This window comes from Corythoichthys intestinalis, chromosome 19 (assembly GCF_030265065.1).
Source record: "Corythoichthys intestinalis isolate RoL2023-P3 chromosome 19, ASM3026506v1, whole genome shotgun sequence".
Lineage (NCBI taxonomy): Eukaryota > Metazoa > Chordata > Actinopteri > Syngnathiformes > Syngnathidae > Corythoichthys > Corythoichthys intestinalis.
The window spans coordinates 17,920,678-17,936,746 of NC_080413.1; the positions used below are offsets into that span (position 1 = coordinate 17,920,678).

The 16,069-nt window shown below is 40.8% G+C and overlaps 1 protein-coding gene across 9 annotated transcripts in view; it reads left to right on the plus strand.

The window, feature by feature from the left end:
- The window catches only part of LOC130907443 (MAM domain-containing glycosylphosphatidylinositol anchor protein 2-like), a 459,232-nt gene that overhangs the window by 296,824 nt on the left and 146,339 nt on the right, over positions 1-16,069 (plus strand). For 7 of the 9 annotated variants that reach the window (XM_057822539.1, XM_057822545.1, XM_057822544.1 and 4 more), the window contains 3 exons: positions 3,096-3,291; positions 8,025-8,161; positions 10,883-11,152. In XM_057822539.1, coding sequence (XP_057678522.1) covers positions 3,096-3,291; positions 8,025-8,161; positions 10,883-11,152 — 603 coding nt within the window. Of the gene's footprint in view, positions 1-3,095; positions 3,293-8,024; positions 8,162-10,882; positions 11,153-16,069 lie in introns of all 9 variants that reach the window. The other 2 variants (XM_057822543.1, XM_057822547.1) reach the window with 1 other exon arrangement.

The window sequence follows — 16,069 nt, forward strand, 5'->3', positions numbered from 1 at the left end:
TACATATTTAAATGTTCAGATATTAAGATTTGAATGAGGCAAAATAACATGCTTTTTTTCTCTCAAATATATTGTTATCATTTGTTTCAGATGTACTGTAATTATTTTCTGTATGAAAAATAATTTGGTGTTCAAAAAGTCTTTTTTTTCAAACTTGAGTCTTGAAAAAGAGGGGGTCATCTTATAATCAGGGCCGTCTTCTATTCGGGCAAATATGGTAATTTCATTTTTATTTTAGTTTAATTCTGCAAGTGTTTATGTCATGAGCAGCTGAATAAAGTCAGCAAACCACATGGACGTCTGAAATCGTCATTTCAGAGCTTAGCCTGCTGTCTAGCTATGACTTAGCGTCAATGTCTTGGCGAGGACAGTATAATGACGTATAATACATGTTTTTGGATAGTTATTTTGAGATGTGGGGGGTATTTAAGGGTACTTAAAGGGTTATTTCCAACTTAAGTGAAAATTCAGGTTACATTGCCAGCATCAGAATGGGACCCATTCGTAACCCTCCATCGATGCTAGTGCTGTATACATATGTATGCTAAGTTAAAACTCCACAAGAAATCTTTAGTTGTCATGGCAATTTTAGTTCAAGTATCCTTTAAATAAGTGAAATGTTTTCATCTTCCTGGCGGTGCATAACAGAAAATCATTGAGAAGCACTGGCTAGCACTCGAGTAGAGATATTGACTGTTTCAGTTGGGCCAAAGTATTGTTACCAAGATATCACATACAGTATCTTCTGTGTAGGGCTGAGGAAAAAAGCATGCTCAGATAAGTAAAATACCATGCTTTCTCTGTTTTAGTCCTTATAGTGTTAACGATAGTTATCGTGCTGTTTCACTAATGTTCCGAAAAGATTATCGCTGTATCATGACATCATTCTGCGCAGAATGCTTTTGATTGACACCGTCCGATTGTGTTCCTCTTTCGGATCCATCTCAGCGGATCAGACAAGAGACAGAATGACATCAAAGAAAAGGATAAAGCAGAGAATGTTGCGTTAGACGAACACCCAAGAGGCTCTAAAGGAAGAAGGTCTGCTTTTGGCGTGGAGCTTATGTGCTGGTGTACGCATTACATGAAAGGGAGTTTTGATGTGATAATGAAGCACCTTTCTTGAGTCCTTCATCCCAACTTGTCTGCCTATTTGTCCAACAAATGTTTTCATAGGCCCATAAAGTAAAAAAAAAAATCTGCTATTTTGGAAATGAAAGGCTTTTTAGGTACGTGAGCACCATAAAAAGCGACATGGACACCTTTCCTCATTCTCCAGGATTTTTAAACAATTCAGGCGTGACTTTAGGAGCTAATTGCACTTACCATTTATGCAGCAGCATTCTCACATGGGGTGGAATTTTGTTTGAAACTCATCAACTTTTTAATCCACCGCAAACATTTCCATATTTCAATATGTATCCCTCGCGCTCTGAGCATCCACTTCATCTTTAGCCCTGCATACTTTGCTCCAGGCCAACTAAGAGACAAACACATAAAAATAAGGCATGAGCCTTAATATGTTATGCAACGATTCTCCACTGGTAGGTCAAGACCCAAAATTGAGTTGTTGACCCATTCTAGGTGGGTAAAATTTAAGCCATGCTTTTGCTCACATTAGTCAAGTTTATAGAGTAATAGGCTTTAATCACAAGTGTCTCAGAGGGCTCCATAGTTCATAAAAATCATCAACATCTCTTGGTCAAGTAGAAAAACACTCAACTGAGCACTTTTATGCCTACCCCATCCTAAAGTGGGTTGAGCATGGCGTTATAGTTTTAATGATCATTTTCAGGATTTGCTGTGAAAGAGTGTGAGATTATTAATTTTTATTCATGCAATTATCATACGCCATAGTTATCTAATGTCCTCTGAGCATGTAATTATGTTTTATTAGACACGCCTCTTAATTTGTTCATTAGTCAACCATGGGTTTGACTAGGATTAGGTCCACACATACAGTATTTGGCGTATTAAATATCCACTTGGGATTTAAATGGCGATATCAAACCAACAGCATCCATCCAAAGATCGTTTATCTGTCAGGCGCAATTGTACAAGTGAGGTTCCTCAAGGAAATGTCTGAAGTCCATTTATTTTCTTTAAATGTGTTGGGAATGACCACATGACATGAGATTTATATCCGCATTGTGTAGCTTGAAGCAGAGCTGTCACTGTGTGTATGTCTATATTGCTAATGGACTGCAGGAAACAGATGACCAAAGAGGCAGGCCAAATTCTTGGTAATGAATTGGTGTATTCACTTTAAAACAGGGGTTTTCAACCCAGTCCTCAAGGCACACTGTGGGTCCTGGTTTTTGTTCCAGCCGATCCAGCAGAGACAGTTGAACCAATGAGGCTTCTGCTAAAACAAGCCACACCTGACTGCAATCAACTGATTGCACTTGTAAAACACCAGATTGGGGAAAAAGTGTTGTCATCTTGTTTGGTAAGAATGAAATCCTGCACCCACAGTGTGCCTTAGTGGAATAGGTTGGGAACCCCTGCTTTAAAAGCTCATGAGAAAGCCCACCGCAATTGTGCTCCCCACACACACACCTTCGCTGTCACCTACCCCATTTCCCCATCTGCCGCCCCCCTCAAATGTAATTGCTCTTACCTGAGATTCCGTAATGGATCCTGGATGAAGTATTGACCACAGCTAGATTTTGATTAAGGGGGTGTGGGGGCAGAACATGTCTTTAATGAATCGCAGGAATCAGCATTCTTTGGCAGAGGCATATGTTCATCCACTCCCTTGCGTTGCCTTCCCACTCGACAAAGAAAAATGGACTTGAAAGGGGGAACTAGATAGCCCAGTAGATGGGTTTCTTTGAAAATGTGTCGATTAGCATGCTAAAAGACTCATCGCTACCGCCTGGTAAGGTGATTACCTTCTAAATCCATTCAATCAACCAAGAGCGCCTTTCAAAAATGGCCGGCCATTCAACAGCGGCTCACCAAAAAGCCAGAAAATTCATAGCGTGAATCAAATCCCACCTTTCTCACGCTGTCCACACAGAAAAGTTTGACAAAAAAATAAATACAAAGTCACAGATTCACTAAGTGGATTCCATGCCACAAAATGTTTCCAGATCTTGATGACCCGGTGGTGACAGTGCACCAGAGCATCGGAGAGGCGAAGGAGCAGTTCTACTACGAGCGGACAGTGTTCCTGCGCTGCGTGGCTAACTCCAACCCGCCGGTTCGCTACAGTTGGCACCGTGGCCGGGAGGTGCTGACCCAGGGCTCCGACAAGGGCGTGGAGATATATGAACCCTTCTTCACGCAGGTAAGACAGATGATGTGAGGTTCTGAAAAATCATGGTATTTGAATACTTCCAGATTTGTTGGACAGTTGTCAGAGATTGGCACCTGTATTGCTCCAAAGATGGAGACATTTAAATCGTGCATGACGGCTACCAACAAGTCAAATATTCCAGTTAAAAAAACAAAGGTTTTTCATGAAAAACATTTTCTCTCCAGAGAACCTAAAATCCAAAAATGCTCAATTTGCCATTCAAACATTCTGAATGGCACGACACGTAGTCCCTGGGTTACGAACCAGTTCCGTTCCTACGCTGGCGACGTAACCCAAATTTCCACATAAATTGGATTAACCCTTTAAGTACCTGTAAATACAAAAAAAAAAACTATCCAAAAACACGTATTATACAGTGAAGAACATAAGTATTTGAAGACCCTGCTATTTAAGTTCTCCCACTTAGAAATCATGGAAGAGTCTGAAATTTTAACTGTTGGTACATGTCCACTATGAGAGAGATAATCTAAAAAGAAAATCCAGATGCATGATTTTTTAACGATTTATTTACAGTGGGGCAAATGAGTATTTAGTCAACCACTAATTGTGCAAGTTCTCCCACTAGAAAATATTAGAGAGGCCTCTAATTGTCAACATGGGTAAAACTCAACCATGAGGAACAGAATGTGGGGGGGGGACTGAAAATCACATAGATTTTTGAAGAATTTATATGCAAATCGTGGTGCAAAATAAGTATTTGGTCAATACCAAAAGTTCATCTCAATACTTTCTTATGTACCCTTAGTTGGCAATAACGGAGGCCAAACGTTTTCTGTAACTCTTCACAAGCTTTTCACACACTGTTGCTGGTATTTTGGCCCATTCTTCCATGCAGATCTCCTCTAGAGCAGTGATGTTTTGGGGCTGTCGTTGGGCAACACGGACTTTCAACTCCCTCCACGGATTTTCTATGGGGTTGAGATCTGGACACTGGCTAGGCCACTCCAGGACCTTGAAATGCTTCTTACGAAGCCACTCCTTTGTTGCCCTGGCTGTGTGTTTGGGATCATTGTCTTGCTGAAAGACCCAGCCACGTCTCATCTTCAATGCCCTTGCTGATGGATAAAGATTTTCACTCAAAATCTCTCGATACATGGTCACATTCATTCTTTCCTTTACACAGATCAGTCGTCCTGGTCCCTTTGCAAAAAAAAAAAAAAACAGCCCCAAGCATGAGGTTTCCACCCCCATGCTTCACAGTGGGTATGGTGTTCTTCGGATGCAATTCAGTATTCTTTCTCCTCCAAACACGAGAACCTGTGTTTCTACCAAAAAGTTCTATTTTGGTTTCATCTGATCATAACACATTCTCCCAGTCCTCTTCTGGATCATCCAAATGCTTTCTAGCGAACCGCAGACGGGCCTGGACGTGTGCTGGCTTCAGCAGGGGGACACGTCTGGCAGTGCGGGATTTGAGTCCCTGACGGCGCATTCTGTTACTGATAGTAGCCTTTGTTACTGTGGTTCCAGCTCTCTGTAGGTCATTCACTAGGTCACCCCGTGTGATTCTGGGATTTTTGCTCACCGTTCTCGTTATCATTTTGACGCCATGGGGTGAGATCTTGCATGGAGCCTCAGATCAAGGGAGATTATCATTGGTCTTGTATGTCTTCCATTTTCTAATATTTGCTCCCACAGTTGATTTCTTTACACCAAGCGTTTTACCTATTGCAGATTCAGTCATCCCAGCCTGGTGCAGGTCTACAATTTTTTTCCTGGTGTCCTTTGACAGCTCTTTGGTCTTGGCCATAGTGGAGTTTGGAGTGTGACTGACTGAGCTTGTGGACAGGTGTCTTTTATACCGATAATGAGTTAAAACAGGTGCCATTAATACAGGTAACGAGTGGAGCCTCGTTAGACCTCGTTAGAAGAAGTCAGACCTCTTTGACAGCCAGAAATCTTGCTTGTTTGTAGGTGACCAAATACTTATTTTCCACTATAATTTGAAATTAAATTCTTTAAAAATCAAACAGTGTGATTATCTGATTTTTTTCCCCCACACTCCGTCTCTAATGGTTGAGGTTTACCCATGTTGACAACTACAGGCCTCTCTAATCTTTTCAAGTAGGACACTTGCACAATTGGTGGTTTACTAAATACTTATTTGCCCCACTGTATGTAATACAGCTGCAAATAAGTATTTGAACACCTGTCTATCAGCTAGAATTCTGACCCTGAAAGACCTGTTAGTCCGCCTATTTAAAGTCCACTTCCACTCCATGTATTATCCTGAATCCCGATGCACTTGTTTGAGGTTGATAGGAGGATAAAGACACCTGTCCAGCCCATACAATCAGTAAGACTCAAACTTATAACATGATCAAGACCAAAGAGCTGTCCAAAGACACCAGACATATTGTTCACCTCCACAAGGCTGGAAAGAGCTACAGAGCAATTGCCAAGCAGCTTGGTGAAAAAAGCTCCACTGTCGGCGCAATCATTAGAAAATGGAAGACGTTAAACATGACAGTCAATCTAAATCGGAGTGTGCCCCATGTAAGATATCACCTTGTGGGGTCTCAATGATCCTAAGAAAAGTGAGGAATCAGCCCAGAACTACACAACAGGAGTTTGTCAATGACCTGAAAAGAGCTGGGACCGCCGTTTCCAAGATTACTGTTGGTAATACACTAAGACGTCATGGTTTGAAATCATGCATGGCACAGAAGGTTCCCCTGCTTAAACCAGCACATGTCTTAAGTTTGACTATGACCAGTCGGATGATGCAGAGGAGTCATGGGAGCAAGTTTTGTGGTCAGATGAGAGTAAAATAAGACTCAAGTACACCATCCCTACTGTGAAGCATGTGGGTGGTAGCGTCATGTTTTGGGGGTGTTTTTCTGCGCATGGGACAGGACGAGTGCACTGTGGTATAGAGACGATGGCCGGAGACCTGTTTTGTTAGATTTTGGGGAACAACCTCATTCCTTTAGTCAGAGCATTAAAGATAGGTCATATCTGGGTCTTCCAGCATGACAATGACCCAAAGCACACAGCCAGGAAACCCAAGGAGTGGCTCTGCAAGAAGCATAACAAGGTTCTAGCATGGTCTAGCCTGTCTCCAGACCATAACCCAACAGAAAAACCTTCGGAGGGAGCTCAAACTCACTGTACCAAATATTAACATTTGTTTTCTCAGGTGTTCAAATACTTATTTGCAGCTGTATCACACAAATAAATCTTTAAAAAAACATCATACATTGTGATTTCTGGATTTTTCTTTTTCGATTATCTTTCTCACAGGGGACACGCAACTACGATGAAAATTTCAGAATAGCAGGGTGTTCAAATACTTATTTTCTTCACTGTACATCAGGGGTGGCCAACCCTGGTCCTTGAGAGCCGCAATCCAGCTTTTTTTCCCCATGTCTCCCTCCTTTAACACAACTGAATTAAATGATCAGCTCATCAGCAAGCTCTGCAGTTGCCAGATAAGAATCCTGATAATTTGATTCAGGTGTGTTGGAAGAGGGAGACATGGAAAACAAGCTGGATTGCGTCTCTCGAGGACCAGGATTGGCCACCTCTGCTGTACATCATATTAATACAATAAAGTGAAAAATAAGATATATATTACTTCCCTCCGGTAACACCGATCACACCATAGTTCTTCTTACAACTAACATTTATTAATTTGTTCAAACTATGAACACGCAATTAGAAAGTAAATCATGACAAAGAGCGTAGAATAACGCTATAAAGTAAATGAATAGAGACATATTTGCTTACAAAAACATACCTCTATGTCTGCACAATAATACCGAGGGAAATAAAGACCAAATCTTGGGCAATTCAACAAGAAAAACGGCAGCTATTAGTCCAGCGGTGAAAACGAATGCTGCTCAATAAGCTAGTGGGCTAAAAGTGAGCTAACAGGGGGTGCATCGCTGAGCCCGCGCTGTTTACCGTTTCTCTGCCTTTTGAAATGTTAACTTCGCAACATGAATGCAACGCTCGAAACTCAGAGAAAGTAGCTTTGGTGTGACATCAAACAAGTCCAAGTGCAACAAGGAAAAGCGGACCGCACATATACTGTAGTAAGTCGTGTACGTCATAGCATGTGGACTAGCTGTATTAAACATATGGGGTCTTCAGTGCATTTTTATCTATTTTGTTCTTGTATCCCAAGACAAAAATCATCAAAGCGTCTGCTTATAAGTGAAAAACTCAAAAGTTAAAGGACTCGTTTCTTAACACATCACTGTACTACTAGTACTAAAATAAATAAATAAAACAATAATAGTGGTGATAATACAGAGTATCAAAACTGATCTTTTTTCCTCATCTTAGCACACCAATGGAGGCCATGTTTCAACTGACTTTTGTTTTTAATCCGTCCTCGCCTCCTCACTCCCAAAGTATCGAAGTCAGCTGGATCAAAGGTTCACATCCTCATCACAGGCTTCCGACCAGGGGGGATAATGGCTGACAAGCCCGACACGCTGCTTCAGTAGAGGGGAACCCCTGTAGAGCCCATCAGTGTTGCTGGAAAATAACGGCAGGGCCCATTATTGACTCGAGAATCATCTCGACGTCCATATGGTGCCGCGTGACACATTAATTTGCCGCAGCATAGCCGTAATACTGTTCCACGTCTTCCCTCGCTCCGGCGTGTATAAATATTCATCCCTTTGACCTTTTTTGTCTGCATCCATGTCCTAGCACAAATTTGCATACCGCTGTCGTGGTTGTCGTCTGAGCTGCAGGGGGAAACGAAGATCTTGAAGTTGAAGAACCTGCGGCCGCAAGACTACGCCAACTACAGCTGCGTGGCCTCTGTCAGGAACGTGTGCGGCATTCCTGACCGGAGCGTCATCTTCCGGCTCACCAACAAGACAGGTACAATATATGTCAGAGACCATGGCAATGTAATCTTCTGCATGAATAAACACAATTAAATAGTAGTTACTCACCAAGTAAGAAAGGTGGTTAACTGCACTCTCATCAATCTTGTAATAAAACATTGAACCCAAACATAATTGAGAAAATATTACAGAAAAACATTTCTGTAATATTTTCTTAATTTTTCATACTGATAGTATATATATATTTTTTTTCTTTCAGTTTTTAGTAAATAAGTGAATATATATATATACAAATATTTTGAAGGGATAGTAATTAATTTGGGAATTAATCCACATATTAGAAAATGTTTTTTTTTTTTTTTTTTTTTTTTTTTTTTTTTTTTTTTTAATGTAAAAATGCAATTAATCGGTTTTGGCTGGCCGCCAGCCCAGAGTTAACTCCTCCAGACTCTCGCTCAAAGTCAGCAGGATACACTTGGATGCATAATTTTTTAAAAAATAATTAAAAAGATATAAAGAATACAAAATAACATGTTTCATAATGAAGCAAAACTTTTTTTCAAATATGGTGTAATAAAATATTAGTAATAAGTAGAAAGAAGTAAACTGCATATACAGGTAGTCCCAAGGTTACGAAGTACTCGGCTTACGCGATTTTGACTTTACGATGCCAGAGTCTCGTCCGCCATTTTGTCTCCAGTTGTTTTTAGTCTCATAAACGTACCCTATTGTACTTCACAGTATCTTACTTTTTACTTTACGTTATTGATATGACGTGTTCTCTCCTCACTAAACGTGAAGTTGCTCAACTTTACGAACAGCAAACAAGGCAATTGTGCTTTTTGAAGCTTTTTACTTCCTTCACTTTTGACAACAAACACGACACAAAACAAAAGCATGCCTCACGTAACACGTCACCTTTGTTCATTAATATTCATAACGTTAGCAACTGTTGCTAGGGGGGGTCAATCTTGCATTTGTCCCTCATGCTAGCTGCATGTAAATAGTGTACGAGCGAGATGTTTACTGAGCTAAATCTACCAATTTTGTCCGAAAAGGATGTCCCCGGTGCCAAATTCATTGGTAAAGCTATGGAAGAACATACACATGTTAAGTTGAAGAGAAAGTTTTTTCAGATCATTATTGACAGACAGAAGCAGCAAGGCAAAAATGCCACGCTAAAAAATAAGTAAAAATATCAAAATGGGTTACTCTACGTGGCAGGCAATGGATCGGGATTGTCATCTGTAGGACCATGGCCCCCAACAAAATCTTTACTGCATATGAAAGTGAATGGCTTCACCTAGCTGGTGTTAAACTGGTCTTTTGGATGTCCACACAAGTTGATCCGTTGTTCACATTTTTTCCCCTCTGAGTTTTTGGCTTTAGGAAATGTACGAAGAAAGAGTCTAGAGTCGTTTGTACAAGTTCCATTGAAGCAGTATTTCCTCGGCATGTTCTTTTTTGAAAGATTACTGGCAGAAAACAAGCAATACTTGCATAGGTTGTATGCAAGCGCGCTTCTATGTTGACCCTCTTCCGGTTATGATGATGATGTCCCGCAGCCTTTCAGTCTAAAAATAGCATTGGTGCGGTACGCTATTGGTGTTCAAATGTCCATCTAGTCTGATCAATATGTAAATTCAGTAGATTAAATTAGACGAATTTGCCTGGCAAAAGTCTATTTTAAATGCTATGAATGCTAATGTATTTACAAATCTCATAGCAAATCTCTCATATGCAACTCTACAAGCTGTAGCCATAATTACAAATGCATACACAAACATGTATTAGCTGAAACAACTTACAGCCTTATGTGGGCAAAACCAGACTGCAGCTTTCCTTTATCCATGTCAGACGAGTCTGCTCCTCAGTCTTAAGGCGACAACACTGCCACTAAAGGGCAGTGTATCCTCCATCATTAAACAAAATACAATACCTTTGGACTGTTTGGATAATTATTTTAGGGTACTGCAACGGTTAGTTCCGTCTTATGCGAAAATTCGGTTTACGTCAACAGTGTAGGAACGGAATTCGTTCGTAACGCAGGGGGGCTACCAGTATAAACAAAACAATCTAATGAATGCAAAAAAATAATAATAATGAAAATGTTTAGCAGATGCTGATTGAATAAAGCAATGTAAAATTTTGTAATACATAAACAAAGGAAAGCACATGTTCTATCATGGAAGAAAATGAATCAAATTGAATGATAAATACCAGTTTAAAAAAGTCCTTCTTTGGTTTCAAAAGCATTAAAACTTTTAGCAAATTTCCTCTAATAGACCTGTTTTCACACTGAATCAAAATAGACGTCAAGTAAAAAACTCCCCTCTCAAAAAAAACCCACACCTTTTGTTATTGGTTCACTATATAGAGGCCATTGTTCACATTCACAAAACAGCATACCAATTTGAACCCTGTTGCAAACTCTTTCAAAAGCACATACGCTTATACTTCAATTGCAGTGCCTTACCATATGCTGCCAACCATTACCATTAAAACTTTTAGCATATTTCCCCTAGTAGACTTCTTTTCACACTGAATCGCAATAGACGCCAAGTAACCCCCCCAACCCCCAAAAAAACCCACACACCTTTTGTTATTGGTTCACTATATAGAGGCCATTGTTCATTCACAAAACAGCATACCCATTTGAACCCTGTCGCAAACTCTAACAACAGCACATAAACTTGTACTGTAATTCCAGTACCTTACCATATGCTGCCAACTTTCTCTACCACCCTTTTCACAGCCTCGCCGTCCATCAAGCTGTTGGTGGAGGACCCCATCGTGGTGAACCCCGGCCAGACCGTGTCATTGGTCTGCATCACCACCGGCGGGGAGCCTCCGCCGCTCCTCACGTGGCTCACCACCAATGACAGCTTGCCACAGAGGAGCATGGTGAAGGGTGGCACGCTTACCCTACCCGCCATCAGCTCGGATGAGGCAGGCGTCTACAGTTGCGTGGCCAGCAACAACGTGGGAAACCCAGCTAAGAAGTCCACAACCATCATCGTGCGAGGTAAGTGAAAATTTGTAAAAGAAAATTCTGCATTAATCAGGAATTCTGAGCTTGGGTTCCTGGGTCTTGTCATGATATATATGCATGAAATTCTTGTTAGATGGGGCTTTGCAAGGGAAATGCCCAGATGGTAAAATTTTTTTAATGAGTGGCGTTTCTTTGGCGCGCCGCACACCCCAAACCGTTTACCCGACCGTCACCTTACAAATATCAAAATGACTGGAATTTTTGCGTGCCACAGGGAATTTTTCGAATGACCCCCAAAAATAATCCGTTCGTCAAGGTTTAAAAATAAAAAAAAAAATAAAAAAAAAAATCTAGTCCTACAATTTTTGACCGAATCGCATAATTTACACATAAAAAATTCCAGGACGCTAAGGGGCATAAAAGTTGTATCCAGAATTTAACAAAAACATACGGTTCAGGGCTGCAAGATATTGGGAAAAAAATGACATTGCGACTTTATGGAGGTTTGCAATATATATTGTGAAATTAAAAATACAAGAATTTTTAGCAAATGACTTGAATAGCTCTGTTTGGGAAAACTTTGGTTGACTCACCATTAAGGATATCTCGATCCGATCACGTGATCGGAAATCAGGCCAATCGCGCCATTTTCCATTGGATGAGAATCGGGTGAAAAAGGTCAGGTTTTTAATTTAAAAAATATATTTGTTTTTTTGCTGAATGCTCGTTCAGCCTCTCAGTCTCCCTCCCGCTGCTTTTCTTGGTCAGCAGTGCCCTGGAGTTAGCTATTCAAAATTTACGATGATTGACAGGTTTCTTACTTTGATATTGCCAGAGAAGCTTGCTACCTCTACCATCAAAGGGGCTGAATGCGTGAATCATTGTTTAGATTGTTAAACACTAGCGATAGTGTGCTGTGGCAACTCATTGTATAAGTGAGAGGCTGTTCTCTTCAGCTTGAGCAAATTTGAGTGGACTCACTCAATGTAGCATTACATAAAACCAAACATTTTTCTACGTTATTCTTGTTTTAAAATGATTCATATTATGCAGGCGGCGCAGTGGGACAGTAAAGACAGAGTTATGCTTCTGCGGCAGACCTACACCGTCAAGGCAGACCTGATTTACGACCCTCCGCTGTAGCCTGATGTGCAGCTCCACAAAATTCTGACTACACGTTGCGTCATCGCGTGGTGACGTGACGCAAATAAACTGTGATTGGTCCGCTCAGACTGTTGTTTCCGGTTCAGTTTGAAATCACTGCCATTTACAATCATTCTTGCGCTAGACTCAAAAATTGACCAAGCTGACAAGAGGATCATCGAAGAGGTCCGCAAGTACGACCACCTGTACAATGTTTCGTCAAGGTATTAAAGATTGCTATTCCATCTCCGTTGGTATTGTTGTATAACCGGAAGAGAACTAGAGGAAGTCGACAAGAATCACCCAAAACCGTACAAACACAATGCCACCCCCTCTTGTGGCTTAGCGGTGAATTCCAGAGCAGCGTGTTCGCTTGCTGCAGAACTATCGAATGCTCACACAGTCGCTACGCCGTCACCGCAACACAGAAGCATAACTCAGGCTTAACATGTTTAAAACTTTTTTTTAAACAACACTTTTTTCAGTATCTGATCAAGACTTTGTATCAGCAGATTCTCAAAATCAGGGGACTCTGTCTCGGGTGCAAAAATATGTAATCTAGACATCCCTACTCGCCATAACAACTTTGTATTCATATAATACCATTTCATCCAGGCTAAGGGGGGTCATCTGTGAATGATGAATTCTATATACAGTGAGGCAAATAAGTATTTAGTCAACCACCAATTGTGCAAGTTCCCCAACTTGAAAAGATTAGAGAGGCCTGTAATTGTCAACATGGGTAAACCTCAATCATGAGAGACAGAATGTGGAAAAAAACTGAAAATCACATTGTTTGATTTTTAAAGAATTTATTTCCAAATTAGAGTGGATAATAAGTATCTGTTCTCCTACAAATAAGCAAGATTTCTGGCTGTTAAAGAGGTCTAACTTCTTCTAACGAGGCTCCACTCGTTACCTGTATAAATGGCACCTGTTTTAACTCATTATCGGTATAAAAGACACCTGTCCACAAGCTCAGTCAGTCACACTCCACATTCCACTATGGCCAAGACCAAAGAGCTGTCGAAGGACACCAGAGACAAAATTGTAGACCTGCACCAGGCTGGGAAGACTGAATCTACAATAGGTAAAACGCTTGGTGTAAAGAAATCAACTGTGGGAGCAATTATTAGAAAATGGAAGACATACAAGACCACTGATAATCTCCCTCGATCTGGGGCTCCATGCAAGATCTCACGCTGTGGCGTCAAAATGATAACATGAACGGTTAGCAAAAATCACAAAACCACACGGGGGGACCTAGTGAATGACGTACAGAGAACTGGGACCACAGTATCATAGGCTACTATCAGTAACACAATGCGCCGCCAGGGACTCAAATCCTGCACTGCCAGACGTGTCCCCCTGCTGAAGCCAGTACACGTCCAGGCCCGTCTGCGGTTCGCTAGAGAGCATTTTGATGATCCAGAAGAGGACTGGGAGAATGTGATATGGTCAGATGAAACCAAAATAGAACTTTTTGGTAGAAACACAGGTTCTTGTGTTTGGAGGAGAAAGAATACTGTATTGCATCAGAAGAACACCATACCCACTGTGAAGCATGGGGGTGGAAACATCATGCTTTGGGGCTGTTTTTCTGCAAAGGGACCAGGACGACTGATCTGTGTAAAGGAAAGAATGAATGGGGCCATGTATCAAGAGATTTGTGTGAGATTGTGTGAAGAGTTAAAGAAAACTTTTGACCTCCGTTATTGCCAACAAAGGGAACATAACAAAGTATTGAGATGAACTTTTGGTATTGACCATATACTTATTTTCCACCATGATTTGCAAATAAACTCCTTAAAAATCAGACAGTGTGATTTTCTGTTTTTTACTCCTCATTCTGTCTGTCATGGTTGAGGTTTACCCATGTTGACAATTACAGGCCTCTAATATTTTCTAGTGGGCTAACTTCCACAATGAGTGGTTGACTAAATACTTATTTGCCCCACTGTATAAAAGAGATTTAGGAGGCCATGTTTACGTGTTCAGAGCAAACAAACAAAAAAACTATTACATGTCCTGCGATGGGACCAAAAGGAATATATAATATTTACTCAATTTGTTGGGTCGCTGCCTATAAAGAACATATTAAACATGATTGTATGTTATGCTTTTATATCAGCTGCTATTACCAAATCTTATGACTTGAAAGAGTCCCCAAGGTCCATCAAGCTGAGCATTAATCATTGAAATCCGCAAAAAAAAACAACAACATCACTCTGGGAAACCCACTTTGCATTCGCGCTTTCCCAAATCCGAGTTGAGCAGATTGGCTGACTTTCATGTTCCTGAACTTGTGCTTTTCCCTGCCGAGAACGCAGCTTTCATCTGCAAGATTACTTCGTGGGGTCGCCTCGGTGCTAAACTAAGCCCGCGTGCGGAAGGCGTTTTATTTATGCAGCCGTAAAGTCTCCGGCATGAAAATCAAATCATCCACCAATCACGTCTGATAGCGCAGCCCCCACGCACCCCCTCTCTGACAGATAACCCCTTCACTGTATTGTGCTGCACGCCATATCGCTGACGACTTTAGAGGCCGCCAGCTTATTCGTATTAGACAGAAGATGTTGGGCGTCACTGCAGGCAATCTCTGCAGTAAATATTCAATTCTTATTGATGTGCTGCAGCACACTGTTGAACTCGTATACTGTATTTACATTTTCCTCTTCAATTCTTTATTCAATAAAGGCTTAAGAATTGCCATGCTGTTTCCGTGGCGACAGGAATGTCCTTTTCCACATCATTTGAACTATCTTGGTGTCCATTCATCCCCTTAAATGAAAAAAAAAAAACTCCCTAATAATATGTTTCATGTTAATACCATCACATCTACAATGCACAACTTGTAATTTCAGTTGCACAAATGTGTTTGTAGTGTCTGTGTATGTGAGATGCTTTATCGAAAAACAAGAATAGCAATTTCCTTGTGCATCTTAATGGCTATTTAACCTTTTCGACAAGTGGACATATTCTACTGCATTTGGTATGCGCCGGCGTTGCGCATTCGAGGGTGAAACGGCGTCCTGGCTTCATAATGTACACAGTTTCCTTGCAAATACGACACATGCGTGGTGACAAATGGCAACACATACACAGTGATATCGGGCAAATGGTAATTCTCAAGTGAAATTGCCTTGGAAAGAAACATGAGCTCCAAATTACATTCTGACAGGAACAAACCTACAATGATAAATCGCTAGACCTCAGTTTAACAAGTATCAAAGAATTATCTCTATTTTGTTTTTCCATTAAGTTGAGATTCTTGCATTCGAAGCAGTTGGACTCCACTGCTTGCTTTTCAGCATGAAAGGAATCAAACTATGTAGGATTTCTAAAGCTGTGATGAAAGATACGCAGAAGAAGAAAAAGCAAAGAAAGGTAATATGGAGGGAAAAAAGTAAGGAGGTCCACGACATGTTGGGATTGAATACAATTTAATTAAGACTGTGTGACAAAAAGTGAGAACATTTATAGGTCAGTGACGAAAATAGTTTTTTCGCCCATCCATAATTATGTGCTTTTTGTCCAGTAAAAAATACATTTTTTATTGCGTCAATGCAGATAGGTATGGTTCTATTTCAGTGGCCAATGCTGGTCTTTCAAGGAGAAGATGCTCAAAGTGTGTCCGCCTGTGAGTGTTTTGAAACAGAGGGACTCAGTGGCACCTGCTCCTCGGTAGGGACAGAAACAAGAGCGACAGAAGTCAGTCTTCAAACACAAGCAGCTACAAAAGAAAAAACACCAGAAATAGAAGCCCGATTTTTCGCTAGTCGTTTTTAACAAGGACAGTGTCGCTAG